Source organism: Ptychodera flava, chromosome 8, assembly GCF_041260155.1.
Source record: "Ptychodera flava strain L36383 chromosome 8, AS_Pfla_20210202, whole genome shotgun sequence".
NCBI classification, from domain to species: domain Eukaryota; kingdom Metazoa; phylum Hemichordata; class Enteropneusta; family Ptychoderidae; genus Ptychodera; species Ptychodera flava.
The window spans coordinates 26,246,387-26,266,171 of NC_091935.1; the positions used below are offsets into that span (position 1 = coordinate 26,246,387).

Genomic DNA, 19,785 nt, shown 5'->3' on the forward strand with positions numbered 1-19,785 from the left:
CATGCCACGTACCCAGCTGGACGGAATGTCAAGTTGAGATGCTAATGACATTGACTATGTTATGCTAAGTGCTCGATTGATTTGCATCGCAAATGAGTATTATTAGCATATCAAATGGTGCGGACAGGCAATTTACATGACGGGTAGGAATGTCAGCGCCGGTTGGTGGACTGATTGCCGTAGGTCCATTATAATAACAGGTGGATGCATATATTAACACCCCTGCGTCCAATCATGTCCACGGCTTTGTTTCCCTGTGGCTTTAAAAGGGAGGGACCTGCTAGTCTGTCGACACTGTTCCAGACATGAGCTTGACGGACCGCAAAAGTTTTCTGAAGGCGAGCAGACGACTGAAGCTCAAAGATGCAGAGTCTCCGGGCGGTAGTGGTAGCGATCGTTGTGATGTCCCTAGTAACGTTCTAAGAAGTCGGGCAAGAAACGCTCCCGTAAGGCGAAGCCATCTCCGGCTGAAAAACCCAGTGGTAAGCGTAAACGTAAGACCGATCGTTCTGCCGATGAGGATGATGACGGTCACCGGTTGCCAGTGGTTCTCACCCGGCTGCTCCGGGAGAGACTACTTCACCTGCAGAGACTACATCTGCTCTTGTGGGAGATACTTCACCTGCACAGACTACGTCTGCTGCTGCTAGTGAGACAGTGAGTAATGAGACGGCTGATGCCATTGGTTCTCCCCCGGCTGCTCCGGGAGAGACACCACCTGTTGCTACTATGAGCCCTCATCCTGCGTCAGGAGAGGTTCCTGTGCCCAGTGCGAAAGAGCTTGAGTCCTCGTCATCAGCAGAGGCTGCCGAGCCCGCTCCTGCCATAGTTTCGTGTGCTGCGATGTCCCCGCCGAAAAAGATAGTGCGGAGGGTTCGTTATCAGGATAGCCCACCTGATTTTGAGCCAGATATGATCCTTGATGCCGCTACGGGCGAGTTCAGGCCCAGACGCTCAGACGACGGTGATATCACCGCTGAGTCCGACTCGGAGGTTGACGAGGATGCGGCAGAGGACGATGACTTTTATGACAGGCAGTACGTAGGTGAGGCAAGCTCTGACGACGATGATGACGCTGCTGCTGTGTTGGCGGAGGACGACACACCTCCTGTCTGGCGTATGTCGGAGACTACCGATGCTAATATATTTGAGGAGACCGATTTTGACCATGAGAGAGGACCGACTTTCACCTTGCCCAGCCACGCCCGTGAGCTCGATTACTTTTTTAAGTTTATTCCAGCTACACTGATCAGATTGGCCAAGGACGAGACTAATAAATACGCCAATTCCACCAGCGACATATCGCTAGGAAAATAGATAAATACTGGCGTAACGCTGACTACCGAGAGGTGCAGGCGTTCATTGGCGTCTTAGTCTGTATGGGTATCGACCGTAAATCATCAGTGGAGGATTATTGGTCTAGCGATCCCTTTCTGAGAAACCAGGGTATTTCTACTGTGATTACCCGCAGTCGCTTTCAGCAGCTTATGCGATACTTTCATCTGGCAGACCCAGAGAACGATCCACGTCGTGATCCTGATGAGGCACGCCGCCGACGTCGGTGTCAGGAGGATCCCCTGTATAAAATCAATCCATGGATGGAGCCCATAGTTGACCGGTGCGTAAATAATTATAAGATGGGTAGAGAGATCTCCATCGACGAGGGCATGGTGCGATTTAAGGGCCGTTCTAAATTTAAGCAGAGATTACCGCATAAGCCTGATCGAGACGGTTTCAAGATATGGCAGCTGTGCGACTCCACCACTGCATACATAGCTAACTTTGCACCGTACCTAGGTGTGAAATATCGGGATCGGACTGATGGGAGACGGCAGGAGCGAGGTGTGGTGAAAAGAATTACGATGGAGCTGGTCCAGCCATTCTGTGGATATAATCACAGCCTATTCTGTGATAGCCTGTTTAGCACGGTCGTTACTGCTAGAGAGCTGATGGAGACCGGATCTACATGGTCGGGAGTTTCAACCGCCGTAATCGTCGCACCATGCCCCCTCAATTAATTCCGCCGGTAAGAGGAAGCGCCTTCCTCTGTCTGTTGGGGATATGAAAGCCACGACCAGAACGGACTCTCGTCTTAACATCACTGCTTATCAGGATAGTAACGCTCAGGTGCTGATCTTGAATACGGTCTATCCACCCTTGGAGTGCGTGCCAGTGGGGGAGGGAGACGAGCGGCGACAAGTGCCTCTGTCGCTGTATAATTATCGCCGGTACATGGGAGGCGTCGACCGAGCCAACCAGAAGCGCAAGTACTTTCACACTGGGCGCAAGAACCACAGATGGTGGACATATCTGGCATGTTACCTGATTGATGTTGCCCTGGTAAATGCATATATATGCTTCAAGCATGTACACCCTGATAGTAAGCTGACCCATAAGATGTTTCATCTGCGTGTCGGGAAACAACTCATTGGCGGTTATTGTGGGCGATCGCAGCCCAGTGTGAGAGAGGTCGAGGCCACTGTTTCTCTTGCCTCGTACATCAATCCACAAAATCAGCCGATGCACGTTGTCAGCCGTTTGGAGGGGCGGCAGAAATGCTGTAAAGTATGTAGCAGAGAGGGTAAGACCACTGCGAGCGACGACTGTCTGAGACGTCCAAAGGATGTAGTCTGTGCGGGGTTCATCTTCACGAGGGCGAGTGTTTTGCGGCTTTTCATCATCGCATGATGCTACGAGGTAAGAGGAGCATTGGCGTGCAGACCTCTACTCACACAGCCCCGACGACACCCATCAGCAAGAGAACCCGACGTAAATAACGGACAGGGGACAGCTTCGCCTAACAGTGGCTTGACTGTATTCTGAACACGGACCATGATCACATTTGAGCACGGTTGTGCCGTTTGTTTGTGCTTTACGATCCCGCTGATTGTAAATTGAAACACGGATTATTTTGTACAATCCCCCGATTGTAATCTTTGTAACACGGACCATGCACTCGGACGTCGAGACAGACTCTGAGATTTATTATTCGGCATAATGTAAATTATTCCCGAATAAAATACTATCTATGGATCGCATATTTTCGTTTTTTTTTGTTTTGTTTAGACGGATTATTTTGTACAATTCCCCCTATTATAATTTTTGAAACACGGATCTGCCACCCCGATTGTAATTTTTGAAACACGGACCATGCACTCGGACGTCGAGACAGACTCCGAGATTTATTGTTCGGCATAATGTAAATTATTCCCGAATAAAGTACTATCTATGGATCGCATATTTTCGTTTGTTTTGTTTTTACCCCACTTTCGTTTTTGGCAGATCCGTAAGGACGCTATAGTAATGGATGAACGTGCGTTGTATCACGTGGAGGGGCACAGCCCAACGGAGGCTGTGCTCGTGCGACGTAGACGTTGTACCAACCATCTGTCGTTGGGGTTAGTGCATAGAGCAGTTGCACTGTCCAGAGCTAAGGTGGTACAAAACTGCACCTTAGAACAACTGCACAACTAACGTGTTAGGAAACGGTAACACTAACGAGCTAAGTGTTCACTGAACTGGCCAAACTACGTACACGCCTTCCTTCAATGGCGGAACTATGTCGTTGACACTACGTCAAAGCAGACTGCAATGTGCGACTCTTCCAAGTCGTTCAAAGTACGTGGCCAAGTGACACAACCCAGGGGAAACAGGACAGGTTTGAGGGTGCTCCCGCACCCATAGCACTAACCCCTGGGTCTTCTACTAACCCACGAGAGAGGTGACGTTTCCCCGGTGTGGCCGTGCGTGCCGGCGAACGAGCTTTACTTCCGCGAAAGTAAGCTAGAAAAGGGCATAAAAGTGCACGTCCCCGGGGCAAACAACGCCCGTGACCTCGTCATTTTCTGGACACAACCTCATCAGCGGTTGCCCCTCTATACGGGCATGCAAAAATTTTTGAAGTCTAACACGTATATGGTCGGTAATCGTACCCCGAAAATGCGGTATTTTCCCGCCAAATGCCTGGCAGGAAAGCGTGCAGGAGAGCCTATCTTCTGTAGACACGGAAAGGGGGCCGGTTTTGACCGACTTGGCAGGATAACGGACAGGGGCGCTCGGCAGGAAAAGGGTTAAAATGTGATAATATGTCAAAAATATGAAGGCACTCCACTGGAACATTTGTGAATGGCAGTATGAATTTCAGTTCTGGAGAAACAAATCTGTCCCCACCATGAACAAACATGTTCTTTGCAAATTAATGGCGCACTACCTGAGCTATGAAGGATTTTCCAACAAATTCATCCCTACCTCTGATTTTATTCTTGATGGCAATAGGCTATTTTCATGACCTCTCCTCCTACACAGGACATTTCATTCAGGTTATTTTTGTGGTTTATATATGATTCAAAGTTAAACATTTTGCAGTAAGCAAATGTGCTAGTCTTGCATGAAAGTTAGTTATTGGGTTTAAAAACATTTGCGACAAAAAATATGAGAATGGTCATATACACCTCTTTACAACATGAGAGCAACATTTGGCTTTGCTTGAGCAGGACTAGTAGATTTCATTTAGGACTACTAAAAATGAGCTGCTACTAGTCCTTCGGGCTAGTGGATGATTTGACCTTACGTCGAGCCCTGTTAATGAGCATTGTTTCAGTATTAAAATTCTATGCTAATGACCCTTAATCAATGTGGAATATTCATGTACATTTTACGACAGGCTCACTGGCTTTTGACAGATGATTAATACAGCTTTCCATGAAATTGCCACTATTAGTGCAAGATGCGAGGTATAATGATATACAAATATGCAGATTACATTAATGAGCATTGTTTCGGTATTAAAATTCTATGCTAATGACCCTTAATCAATTTGGAATATTCATGTACCTCGGCTCTTGCATTGTATAAATTGCCACATAATTATCATTTTCATTATTTGCTTACAAGTGAGTTTGAGATAAATATACTGCAATAGCAATCCTTTGATCATAGTATTGTAAGGCTTTGTCAATTACTGGACAGTAGCATATATACCGTACTTGCCCGAGTATAAGCCCCCGGTTCGGCAACACTAAACAGCGGTAAAACTAGGGGAGGGGCTTATACTCGAGCAACCCATGTTATCTGGCATGGACGCTTAATTTATGCTAATTTTATGCACGATTTTTTTCAACACCACTCGATCTTTCTATCGCTTTCAAAATCAACTTACACATCCAAAGAAATTGATTGTACAATCTCTGAATACAGAAGTGACATTTTGGTGAAATTTCAGCGTCGAAAAAAACCCAAACTTGAAACAAAGACGTCATGTATGCTGCTGATCAACAGTAATGTGATTGTGAACAGGCATGCATTGCCCACACGGAAAGGCAACTCAATATTCCAATATCAAACTGTCTACATCTTGTGAAAACAACAACATAGCAGTAAAAATTGTAATAGTCACCAGGAAAAGTCTTCACAAATGAAAGGATAATTGCTTCAAACAAAAGAAGCTGCATGTTTCAAGCATGAAAACATCGTGGCCGTGAATGAAAATAAACAATGGCGGACGTGAGTGAGACTATTCTATTTAGGCGACGGGGGTGAGTAGGGTCAAAGAATCAAGATAGTACTGGAAAAACGTGTCATTTTCCTTACAATATTTTCAAGGGAACTCCAGTTTCCCATCGTTCTAATGGTTTCTTTATTATCTAAAATTAATTTTACCAAGTTAAATGACCAAATATACTCTCCTAACCTTTCTGTATTTGAGTTACACTAGGGTAGGGGCTTATACACGGATGTAATGCATTTTCTAAAATCCTCTAAAATCAGTAGGGGGGCTTATACACGAGCAGGGGCTTATACTCGGACGAGTACGGTAATGCTTAAACTGACTACAAACACTGTTCTGGTTCAGAGCAATGCATATTCTACAACAACATAGCAATTGATCAATCGCACTGTAATCAATCAATCATCATATCTCTTCTGTTGTTCTGTAATATTTTTTTATTTAAAAGTTAACCTATTATTAATCCTGCCAAGTTCATATTTCACCATCAGGTCAAGTTGGTTAAAAATTGTAAAGCACACAATGTCAAACATCAGCATTTTAACAAAAACTTGAACATTTGAAAGCCCCTAAGAACATGGCTACTGTAAACATGATCTTTATAGATTGAAACTGCTATTACAGATTAAGCAAATTGGGTGAAAACACATTACATTTGCTCATTAGTAACACCACTCTTTTCTGACTTGGCAGATGGGGAAGTGATACTGTCTGGCAGGAAAAGGGTTACATTAAATAATTATCTTGCTTCTTTCTGAATCATTTACTTATTTTTACCATTCAGTGAGTGTGCATAATGAGCAAAACAGTTCTAAAGACGGACACAAAACTCCACATGCTGGGCAATTAACACTTTGCCAACACAATTTTACATTGTTTTCTATAAGATGGTCTAAAGAATTAATGATATTCCCTCTTCTTTTTTATATCTGTATGAATTTACCACAGCTTAAATGTTGATATCATGTTAATGGACAAGTACTGTAGGACCTTTGAAGCATGAATTATCCATTACAAGTGACAGAAGCAAACAATAGATATCATTCATCATTACTACAAGATTGTCAACCATGGCTTTTTGAACAGGGTGGAATACGAATAAACTGAACAAATTTCCATCTCTTTGACATCACATGGGTCAATGCACTGCTGTATGTTATGAGTGGACATTGGCCATTGGCCGTATGCAATAGTAAACTGGCAACTTCCCCAAGTACACAGATGGATGAAAACATTTATGCGCAACTGATATGAGGGCATTAGAGTATGATACTTACAATCTGTGAGGCTGTTCACTCCAGCTAGAGTTGTTATGGGAACACTTGGTATTTCACCATTCATCATGAAAATTCTTCAGTCAGGTATCATATAACTGAGTAAACTTGAAATCTACAAAAATACAGAAGCCACATAATTGAAATAATTAGTTCATATTCATACCTTCATGTTCCTACGTACATTTGTATTGTAAGCAATGTCTAATGCACAAAAGTTGTCTTGTACTGTACAGTGTGAACTCGATAAACATATAGGTATTAGGAAGCTAAAGAGCTCAGCATTTCAATTGAAATGCCACAGGAAATCAACTTTATGCAACCATGCTGTGCATAAATATATTTAACAGCCATTACGCAGGGTAGGAAATATTCTAATTCTCTGCCTAAATGCCTAGGGCAGGTGATCTTTTAGCTATCTGCCCAATGGGCATATGGAAAGTATTGTAGATTTTTAGGTTGCTTAGATCAGAGGAAAGATATACCAATATACAAGATTCAAGACATCCGGCAGGCAACTTTCAAGAGTTACCTGCCCCAACGTCTAGTTATTATTTTCTGGAAATTTCTTATAAACTGCATCATAGTGCTGCCTAATATTACATCAACAGAGAGCTGTATACACTCATTATCAAGATTTGCCTTTCCATATGCTATATCTGCTGTGGCTTGATTTTTCCATACTGTAACCTTGCAGGCCACACACTGAAATTTGTTCACCACTCTGTGAAGTCACATTGTACAAAAGTACACCTCTGTCAGCGGATCTGTATCTTCCGTCACAAGCAAGGAGGAACACCTGCATAATGATTTGGAGGTTGGCAGTTCTGAAGATGAGATGGGCAGTTCGGAGTTCACTTAGTGGTACAGGCCTCATTGCATGAATACATGTACACCTACATGTACTTTGAAAGAACCCTGTGAAGACCATAATTCACCCATGACACTAGACTATTGATAGGATGAATAACACCTGATCAACGGACCACGATGAGTGATTAAAACATTTAGCACTAGAGCTTTCAGTTCATAAAGAATCTGATGTCCTCATGTGACAATACCACATAAAAAAGTTTAGGAACTGCAAAAAGGTATGACACCCTTGTGACCTGCTTGGATGCTACCAGTAGATTATTAACTTTATAAAATACCTGTCAAAAAGCTCTTCTTTTATTAGCACTACAGTTGCTACACTATGAGTAACTGTGTCTCACAAACGCGACCTTGCCTGCAGATACCTTATTATTTGTGGTTCAAAGTCAAACAAGATTTTCAGAAGAGTTTCCTTAGGGTTCTCTCATCATTGACAGAACAAATACTATCTGCACTTTGGTAAATCTCTCACATCTTTCCTTTTAGAGCTCAGTCTCTGGTAAATTTTTAAAGCTGGGCAGAGAGCACTGATTTACATGTAATATTGTAAAACCATGTGTGATTGTGATCTGGATGATCATAATGCTGAAATTGTAATTTGTTAACACAAGCCTGCAGAATTAATTTCTCTTTGGTTGAATTGAATCAAACTCAATAGGGCTTTCTTCCTTATCTATAAGCAGTTTACACCTCTTTGCGTCATTGAATGATTGACAATTGTTTTAATTACAGAACAACTGTTTCCAAAGGGCCCTTCCCTTTCTTCTGAAAGCGATTTTTTTCCCATAATTGTCGTACTTAGAAAAAACTTCGTGAAACTTTGTGGATCATTTGGGCTGATTTTCACAAAGCAGTCGACCTTGCTTATGGCAGTTGTCACTCAAGCACCATTATGGATTTTCAATAAGTTGGGGGCCTTTTATGTCCTGCACAGGGTTTACAGTAATGGCTGTTCAAAAATGTTTCAATACATATGTAGGTGCCAACTATTGATTTAGATGAGAAAATACGGTGTCCTTCTCCATGAATTTAAACAATTACGGTTGGATTGTCCAATGCAAAAATTTGTAAATAGCTTGTCACTTCATCTGGCTAAAAATGAATACACTCAAATTCACAATATCGAGAGAAATCTTGATAAAAAGCAATCAGTTTCATTAGAATTACTGATGAGCTGTGAGTTCAATCATATATCAAATCAAATGAGATTATAGGAAGTATCTTAGTTAATATATTCTAACGCTTGACTGAACTCAACCTGGCAGTTGTGAACTGTGACCCCTTGGCAGAAAGAGGATTAACCCCTAGAATTAGTTATTTGAGGTGAGGAGATGATTAATGGGGAGCATCTTTTTTTATACATTGAACCGCAATGCAGTAAACAATTCACTTCCGAATCAATCTTGAGAATGAGTCTTTCCGTGACTGAAGATAAGGCTTTCAAAATGCACAACGACACTAATATTGGCATCCTAGAATTACTACACAGAGCACTTTGACTATGTATGCATGCAAAACGCAGAGAAAGAAATTTTTCAATATATTTTCGGAAATTTAATCTGTGCTAAAGTAAAAATTTACAATCTTCTTTCAACAAAGAAAAATAATGAAATCACTGCTTGTTGTTGGTCATTTTTACAGACAGTGTTCACAACTAATGATCTTTGATAGAGGCCAGATGTTGAGTTCAATCAGGGGTTAAATTATTGCTCTACAAATATAACATGGCCTAAATTTAGATGTTGCTTATATCCAAAGAAACAAATGAACTCAAATGAAATGTCTTTAGCATACAAGAGATATACAACAGACTGTTATATTGAATTATACCTAAATGTACAGACAAAAGCATAGGATAGGTATCAACAGACCAAACTATACATGTAGAGGGTGTTCAGCCTTAAAACGTGCGAAAAAAACAAATTTAAGTTCAAATTACCTATACATCTAGCAAAACGCAAGTCCTGCACATAAGATCACTGATATTTTCAAGTTGGCTTGTTTATACATTTTCTGGTACACGTTGACATGACATTTACATAAATTTTACTCATAGCTGAATTATTATTTCACAAATGAATATTTAAGTATGCTATGCACACACTAACTTAGCCATGATAAATTTAGGAGTTTTTATATTCATTTAGGTTTATATTTTATTTATTATCATCATTATTACATTTATTTAATGTCTATTCATTAATCTAATTTAATTTAATGAATAAATAGTGATATAATTAATTTTCATTAAAATTGGAAACCATTCTGATTGTAACTGATGAAGTCTTTCATTGCAGGCAATATAACCAACTTCATAAAAACAAAATACCAAAAAACTGTTTGTAACATCTTTATTGCACTGGAAATAACTGGAATCAACCATGACTTTTGTCCTTATGATTATCCATATTTTTGGTGCAACAAAAATGTTTTCAATATGTGTGGACACTGTTTGTGCAATGTTACAACCATCAACATACAACCTTTAAAACCACTACCAAAAATCTTTGCATTAACCATTTTTGTGTATTTTTTTCCAAATCGTGAAGGTTCAATCAAGTCATTGACTGCTTACACAGTGTTGAGGATGGATTGTGCTCAGTATTTACGACAAAAATGTATTTACCAATGACATATTAATTGTCCATCAGATATCTTTTATGAAATATGTCTAGCCAAAATGTACATGACAATTACATGCTATTTAATGAATTAATGTCTTATACATTCTTGCCTGCTAAAACAATAATAGAGGGCGCCAAACATTGGAGCAACTGTAGCAGCTTGTCTGATGAGTTTTCATGACAGGATGAACTTTTGCTAAATAAACACAAGAGCGGTAACCTTCCAACAAAGTCCACTTATATGCATTAATCATATGGATAGAATTATTACACTTGACAAGGCTGTACATCACTATATTTGTAATGAGGAACACTCTTAAAAATGAGCTTGGGCTGATAGTCGAACCCTGATAAACATTCTCCTATCAAACCTACGTGTTAAGAAGACGTTGGTTTTGGAGGACAGAAATACCTGTCTCTAAAAAAATAACCATGCAGTATAATATGCACTACAGCAAGGTCAATAAGCAGACAGTGAGACTGGGAAAAGAAATGCTAAGTAGGATCTGCTTTGATTTTCAAGTTGGCTTCAATGAGCAAAAGACGAATCTTCAATAGGGACGAGTACAGGACAAATGTAATCACTTTGCATAATAACTCTCTCTGGATGGGTGAATTCTACACGTGTAAAACTGAATGCACAATTTGGGTCAAATGGTCACAGATGTAACAAACAATAGTGGAACAACTGAAATGTTCAGGAGGACATAGAACTGTATGTTTTGTTCAAGTCAGTGTGTTTCATGTGGGGTTGCTTCACATTTAGACAGTAAAGTTTCTTCTTGTTATTCTGTTGTCACAAAGATGACACACTCACTATTCCAACATTATGCATTAGACCATAAAATGACACACGACTTCCAAATTTACATGTAACACACAGTATGAAGGAAGTGTTTTCAATCTGTGATAAGCATGTTTTGTTTACATGTATGTATTGGTGTCATTGTAATAATGACACCAATACTTACATGTAAAGAAAACATGTATCAAAATCATTTCATATGATAACTACATGTGTTGTTTTCCTTGTTTACACTTTTGCAACATCTAAATATAAATCCCCTAATTTACATTTGTGAACGACTATTTTGAGATGATCATTTATGATGCACACCCTGGATATATTTACAAACAGCTATCCTGTAACACTGACCTAATTATGCATACAATGCCTATTGAAATATTCTTTTCAATATCTTTCATGATCTGACAGTTTGGAAAGAGTAAATCAGTTTTTATGGTATCTGGTTAGACAACTTTCAGATGGTGACAGTAGGTGGATAAACTATAGTACTGCTACAATAACCCATGTTGAAAATTGTAATATCCACAACCATATTACCTAATTTCCGACGTTTCATTCATTACTGAAATTACCACCATTTTACCATCACAAGGAGTGCTAGAATCCTAGCATTTCTCTCTCTAAACTTCTCGAGTGTAGCATGATTACCGCAGGCAAATTTCACTAGGACGCTAGTAGTTATTACTGTACTATGATAAAGTCATTCCTTGGATGGCCTAGCTGTCCTTTGTCTTGTGTTCTACAGAATTACAGAATATATGGCACCATAATGGCAATTAGAATTCAGGCAGGCTACTTGAAAAGAATGTCACGTTATACCTTACATTCACAGACAAATATCATGACATAAGTATGTGTATAATAGTACTCTGTATTATTCTGAGTAATGCAAGAAGGCAAGCACCAAGATATGAGTATGTTAATTATGTGAATCCTCTTATCTCTTTGATAAAACATAACTGAACGAGTACGGCTTGTAATGGCAGGCCTTGTTATTTGTTGTGCCTCATTTTGACAGCACTAGTACTGAAATGATATTATAATGCCACAAACTTTAATTCTGAATAATATGAGGTTATTAAGAAAATACCACATAGGATGTACGAGGACATTGGTGCAGCATATCGCCTGACACGCAGCAGAGGGCGATGCGCGGCGCCAATGTCCTCGTGCATCCTTTGCGGTATTTTCGTAATAACCTTATTTTTATATATCATACATTCCTTACTTGGGCATCAAATTATCAGATTAGTGACTGTTTTCGTGCAATGTCAACAATTTTTCTTCCAATTTTATCATGTCAGTGTGACGCACTTCTGCAAGGTTTCGAGTGTGTGCATGACACACATACGTACAAAGTACTCGCGAGACTTGTTCTGGTACTCATCAAATGGGTCCGTTGAACCCGTTCGACTATGTACGCACAGCTACAGCTGCAAAGGATGGGGAGCCTGGAAACTGTTCGTGTTACGGAGCGGGCGTTCCGTACAACTTTTTTAGCGCACGCAAACTTCTATTGTTCTCAATGGTAGATGTATAATAATTGTACATATGTCACACGGTAACTCTTCCACCTTTCTCTGCCTTCAGAGAGCTGAGAATAAAATCAATTTGTGCACACATCAATGAAGTGGTAGCCAATGTGCCCTCTCAGGTAGCATGATGTAGCATTGATGCCTCAGTGTTTCATATGACAGAAAGAACACCATGTAAAGAACAGGTCAGGGTACGAATGTCACCACAGAAATTCATGAAAATTGTGAAATTGGCTGGTCTGGCATTATTGACATTTTGTTGATAATGCAGAATATAACATCCACAGTCAACCACTGGTTAGCCACATGTACTACTAATGTACCTTGCTATTATTTTCTTCAATGAAGGTCAAACTAATAAAGACACCCATCACATTTGAGAAGGATATGTTGATAACTATCTCAATTCATGGAATTACAAACAGAATGGCTTTTCATAATTCATCATAACCCTCATCAACTCTAAAACAAAACATATGTCCAAATAGCTTTTAGGTTTCTTGTACAATTGAGATGATACATACTATATGAAGAAGAAATGAGATACCCCTTTTCAATTACTAACCTATGACATTTACATGTATTTAGCATTTGAACACTTGTTTGCATGAGCTTGAATACAGCACATGACTATGTTTGGTGTTTAAGAATTCATCAATTATAATGAAATATTAGCATCAAATTTATATCATCAGGTTTGGTTCTATGTTCATATCAAAGGCACTGGAATACTACAAAAACTTGTGTTAATTTTTGTCGTAAGTATCATTGCAAGGTCTGTGCTGCTTCATTTCTACAAAGTGTGGCTGTTACTACAACAGTAAAAAGAAGGCATTTCTAATAATTCATTCTCTCCTTTTGCCTTTGACAAAAAGTAAATTTCTTTGTTCAGACTACCTTATCATTATATTTCAACTAAACGGGTAAGCACTGGTAACCTGACTTTGATGTTACAGCAATCCAAATTGCTTTACAAAGTTTGAATATCATCCAGTTATGCCAGGCAGAAATGTGAAATATTATCCATTTTCTGGTGACACTGCGTCTTTGGATGATGTCCACACTTTGCTGAGCTGTCAAATTTGATTTAACTTCACTTGCTCAAGCCAACGCTTCCTTAAAAAGTGACGTTTCAGAATTTTGCCAAGCTGTTCGCTAGCAATAGCTCCTAGGATCCATTTCACGGCACAAAGTTACCAGATTTTTCCATACCTTTTAATGTGAAAAAGCAAAACTTCTCCACGAAAACTGCAGTTGTACTGTGGACTTTACAGGTGGAAAAAATTTGACTGGATACTAAAATTTCTGGACAATGCATCAATCAGGTATTACTTATCATATGGTCTGAGTTAGTAAGCATTCCTCCAGTTTCCAACAGCACTTGAGGACAGGTTATGTTCAAAAGTAATCACAGTAGCTCTGTCTGTGGGTGGACTTGATTGGGACGCCTGGTGTAGACCGGTGCACCCGAGCCAACTAAGTTCGTACTTGATTGGGTCGGGGATCCTGCACGCGCATCTATTCGGGGATCCCCGAATAGCCCGATCGATTTTGGTCCGGGCAGACGAATACAATATGGTGGCTAATCGATTGGAGAATCCACCGGATGACCCCGACCACGTGACGGAAAGAACCGGTCATACTCCGGTCAGATGAACTGGGGCGTCCCAATCAAGTCCACCCAGTATTAACTGATTGACATTAAAACATGGAAAGAAATTGTTATACCATGAAGGTAGTAAGCACCTCCATGGTTGTACCAAGGAGGTAAAAAAGACCTCCATGGTTATACATACTGTACATGTCTGCACTTTGTGCGCACAGAATATGAAAATGTTCTCTAAGCTCCATCTGTCCTCACACTACAGTACATGCCTTCTGTGATGAGTACATATGCCAGAACTACATGTAGGAGGAAATGTTTTGGTACAGACCTTAGCTACCAGACTACATGAAGATGATAACAACCCTCGTTGGTTCTTGTGTCAGTACATTTTCGTAGTAGTGAAAAGAGATTATATCCCCGCAAAACGTATTATTGAATTTTCATAACAAGCACTCAGTAACATTCCACAAATGTTGGACTCTTTACTCCAAAAACCAGCCAAGTTTGCTTTCTGCAAGTTCTGCTACAAGTCAACTTCTGAAACAATCATATATTGACAGCCTTCAAGGAATTACCTTTTGGTGATAAACTATGACCCTGTCTTCATAAGGATCGATTTATCATTAAATGTCTGTTTCTCCTTGAGGCAAATGTGTGAACACACACACAGGCATGCAGTATGCCGAGTGACGCCTGTAGGCCACCACGAATATCAGCAGTGTGCCACAGGAACCGCAACCCAAAAGGCAAAGAACCCCTATAAAAAAAAGCATTTCTCTACGCAGAACTTGCATAAAAATTCACGAGGTATAATGTTGTTATGGTACCTATCGACAACGGAAGCAGATAAGTCAATAACCTTTAGAAATACCTAACCCTAATTTAGTGATAAAAATACGTCGAACAGTGACGCCGTAAAAACCAGGTCAAAATCCAGGAAAATGCCATCGGATAGAGGAGAAATATTCACATAACTTCCAGTAATGTATGTCAGATACTGTAAATCCTATAAAGTTTGAGTTGGGATACCTGTTTGTAGTCGTGCCATTCGCTCAAATCCACAGTACATCAAAACAAAGGCCGTCTTACAATAACAAATTTGCAAAACATTTGTCACAGCCTCGACGCGATTCGGTGTTCCGTATCAGCGCCATGGTTTCGGTATCAAAAATGAGTAAAACCGAACGGAATAAATTTAGGATAAAAGGACTTTCAGATAATCACAATCACAAGAGAATAATGAGATATATCTCATTTTAATTTGTGATTACCTTTTGTTTCCATCCAAAATTTTGGTTCTAATTTGGCGGGAAATGTGTGTGAGTTTAAATATCACTCACTTCACTTCCTCGGTTTTGACACCGCTTTTTTGCGCCCGATCTTTTGGTCGGTTTTCAAACCCCCCTTTTCACGGAAATTCCAATAGGCCCAATTCACCCCTTTTCAATAACATTTGTACTTGTACGTAATGTGTTTAAATCAACATTATCATGCAAAATTATGGCGTCCAACATGACTGAATGGGTAATTCTGAACGTATTCCGTCATTTACACTCACCTCAGCCGAGCTCTGAACCCACTACAGATTTCGCCGAAGATCGACCATCACAGCGCAAAATTCTGGTCCTTACAAGTACCGTATTAAAGTTAGGACATACAGGAGTCCAATAAATTCTAAAATTCCACAAATAATTATAAATATCCCGCAAAAATGTCCTATCCCCACATGTTGGAACAACAATAACCGCGCCAAAAATTACGAGGTCACTTCACTCTTTTGACCCTGACCGTCACTGTAAATCAATGCGCGAAAGTCTGCTCGTAAGTACTCTTTGAACGAATAATTTTGGAATATAATTTTGGATCAGATACCTGAGATACTCATCAGAATGCCACTTTATGGCATATTTCGACAAATTACTGTCTTTCCAGGTGAAAAATATTCGTAGATCTACTTTACGCCAGTGAAGCGATACAAGATGGCCGCCTTCCGTACGTCCAATTTTTTCTCAAAGTGTACTTTATTCATGACGAATACGAGGGCGCCCCCTTTCTGAGGAACGTATGACCCGCATCTTTCGTCTTTCAATCACTCAAGGAATTCCAAATGCTCTGCTTTTCCTTTTTTGTAATGAAATTTAACGTTCATTTTAATTTTCAGGACATGAAAATAACAAATTTAAGATAATAATTGCTCAAGGTATTTGTACAGAGTCAAAAGGTTTTCTCTGCTTAAGTAAATTCAATGTTGTTGTGAGTGTGTACAGCTGCAGAAAAAAGGACTTCTGGACCTAAAAAATGCTTCAATAATGAATGGAAAACTTTTCAAGAGATATAATTATTCTACAGTACTAAAGTCCCATTCTGGTGAAATTCTGGAAAATATATCATCTTGGGCAAGTGCAGTACATTCAGGGTTAAAAGTGAAGAATTTAGTTCTCGGAGCTTGAAAGGCACTGGGATATTTTGAGATATACCTGAAACATTTGTCTCTTGGAGCTATTGGGAATATTCTAACAGAGCGTTGAAACCAATCCACCATTTTTGAATGGATGACCTTATTTCTTTTCAGTTTAGCCAGATTAATCTTACCCATATATTCTACAATGACCTGTCTCAGCACACACTGATCTCATTTCGACGTTCTATAGAACTTCTACATTTGTCAGACCACAATGCATATTTCACGCAGGTCTATTTTAAGACATCGGTTTCTTTTAACCAAAAACTAGGAAACTGTCCATTGAATCGATGACATACCCAGAGAAGAACAAACTAACTTGCTTACGATATGATGTACTGCCACCTTTTGACGGTTAGAAATTCCACTACCCTCTAATTGTTTTACACATCCGCTTGGTCGCTCAGTTTACTTTAATCCGTCATCACCATTTTCCCATTTGCACACGGACACTTTTTGAGAAGAAATGCCAAAAGTCCCGGGGTTGGTTCTAATGTGTTCCTTTTGCTAATGTTGCAGAATCGTAAAACTCTATTGAAAAGTTAATTGATATTTATTTACATTTAAAAATATAAATCAATATGCTTTTCATGTATAGAAACATTTTCTTGCCACAATCTTATGACCCAAGAGGATGCTTGGTTTGTTTGTATTTTACAATATCATTTCCATTCTTGTGTGAGTCAATCTAAATGTTTTTCTATGTTAGAGTCAATAAAGTGTGAAAACTTCTTGTTCTTTTTCTTATATATGACAACATTTGCGATATCAGTGAGGATAACAATACATTTGAAATATTTCTTCCGTTCTGACAATTATTTGGACAATGATTACAGACCAACCTGAAAAAATGTTTTACCCCTTGTGATTTAGTTGGAATGTATTTGAATGTTCCCCAATAATGGGTCTCGATCTATATAGGCAATGAACATACATATATTCTTGTGTTTGCAACTATTCTCTACGATTTCTTTTACTCCCCACCCCTACTTTATGCACTGTTATCATATTTGTCATTTTCGACAGAACACTGAATACAAGAAAAGTAAACAGCGAATGTACCTACTGCGCAAACTGAGATCACTGAATACTCATCCACATATATTGGAAACGTTCTACTCTAGTCACATTGAAAGTGTAATTACCTTCTCATTTTTGAGCTGGTATGAAGGTCTGACCGTTTCGAACTTGAACAAACTACAAACAATTGTTAACACCTGTTCCAAAATCTGTGGCCGTGAATGTAAGAGCATGAAATCACTGTATGAGAACAGAGCTTTGTCAAAGCTGTTAAAATCATCGGGGATCCTTCCCATCCATTGTCTCAGCATTTTGAGGAGCTCCCGTCCGGTTGCAGGTATAAAACTCTAGCTTTAAGAACACGTCGTGCTCGATTTAGTTATGTACCCTCTGCCATCCGACTTCTCAATCAGAGAATGTCTTAAGTCCACTGTTCAACACTTATTGTAACAAGTTTTTATTTCGTAATTTTGATGTGTATTATCCTTTTTATCACCGTATTTTAATGTTGTTTGTCTGTGCCATTGCAAGACAAGTTTCCCAGTTACGGGACAATAAAGTTTAATAAAATAAATAAATTCTCTTTCAGAAAATGTGTGACCTAGCCCTGCATAGAGGTTGTCTGCTTTAGAGATATAACAATATAATGACATTTTAAAACACACAAAACAAAACACATAAAAGAAAACAGACAGACAAACAGAAAAGAAAAAAAAATGACTTCGATTCAAAACCCCCGTATGGTGTGATCACGGACGGTGTTCGGCTCCGTTGTTTATGACAATAGGAAGTAAACGTGTAACGTTCATCAAACTGTCTAGCGCCCTCTATAGACCGTAATGAAAACTCCGAAGGACTTTTGTTTTGACGTGGTGTTTTTAAGCGGAAACTCATTTTGAATCATCTACACCATCCTGTGATGGTTGTACTAATCCTTGACCTTTGTGATCAGAGAAGTTCGTATATATTTTTCAGCAGAACAGCATAACACAACTGATACAAGTGTGTGAAGCTGAATTTGATGAACAAATTCACAGAGTTATTTGCAATCTTGATGACAGAATTCACAGGAGAATAAATCAAAACATTCAAAGTGTTGTGATCAAAGAGTACACCACCACAATATTTACTGTCAAAACATGAAAATTTGATCAGAATTTACTGTGTAAATTATAATATTTTCTAGTATATTTAGATACTTTTCATTTATTGTATCAAACACCAACGGTATATTACTTCCTCATACCATATGTCAACAAAAATTACGACTTGTTTCATATTTGGATGGAAGTGGAGCCTAAGTGTGAATGCTACCATGACAACCAATAAGGCCCAATTACAGATATGTCACAGTTCCAAAGTAGACAAACTAACATACTTGCTTGTCAGCACATTTTTAAATGGCAGAGTAAATGGACAAATATGACACAGATGGCATTTTACTGTCACTATGATCAGGGAGGACATTTTCAGATCACACATGAAGGGCTACCCCACAAAGTGCAGTGAAAGGGGCAAAATGGACCAAATTAACCAGAATATCTGTTGGATAATGGAAGATGCTAATATCAAAAATGCAAGGTGCTCTATCATGGTCATTCATTATAGAAGCATACATGTGACTTATGGATGAAATCTACAGGGATGAATGTCAACAAGGAGTATAGACTGTCCAGTAGATGAGCCAGACTATAAATATATAACAGTCTTTTGTGATTCTGATTGCTTCTTTCACATGATTAATTTTTATCCCCCTGGTTGTGTTTATTAAAAAATTTATTGTACAGAGAAGGCCCTATAGTTTGATCGCTAGGGAATATCGTCTTTCCCATGTGGTGCACTTGTATTTCAGCACATCATTTGATAGTCTGAGGTTTAAAATGATCTAGCAATGAAATTGGGGAATTATTAATCTCAGAGAAGAGAGTCCAATGATTATAGTACCATTCTAAACAAGATGCAGGATACAGGCAATTTCAGGGAGTGCATTAATCATCACCTCTCACTCAGTTTCTCATCCAGCCCTGTGTATTTCAGGTCCACAAAACATTCCACACACACAAATAGCCTATGGACTA

The 19,785-nt window shown here is 39.3% G+C and overlaps 1 protein-coding gene across 1 annotated transcript in view; it reads right to left on the bottom strand.

Annotated features, from left to right (window-relative positions):
* LOC139138903 (nipped-B-like protein A) overlaps positions 1-15,939 on the bottom strand; it is a 56,004-nt gene extending 40,065 nt beyond the window's left edge. Inside the window, exons 1-2 of the mRNA XM_070707493.1 lie at positions 15,785-15,939; positions 6,784-6,895 (exon numbers count right to left, since the gene is read on the bottom strand). Of these exons, the coding sequence (XP_070563594.1) occupies positions 6,784-6,850 (67 nt within the window). The 5' untranslated portion in view covers positions 6,851-6,895; positions 15,785-15,939. The remainder of the gene's footprint in view (positions 1-6,783; positions 6,896-15,784) is intronic.
* Positions 15,940-19,785: the final 3,846 nt, after the last annotated feature.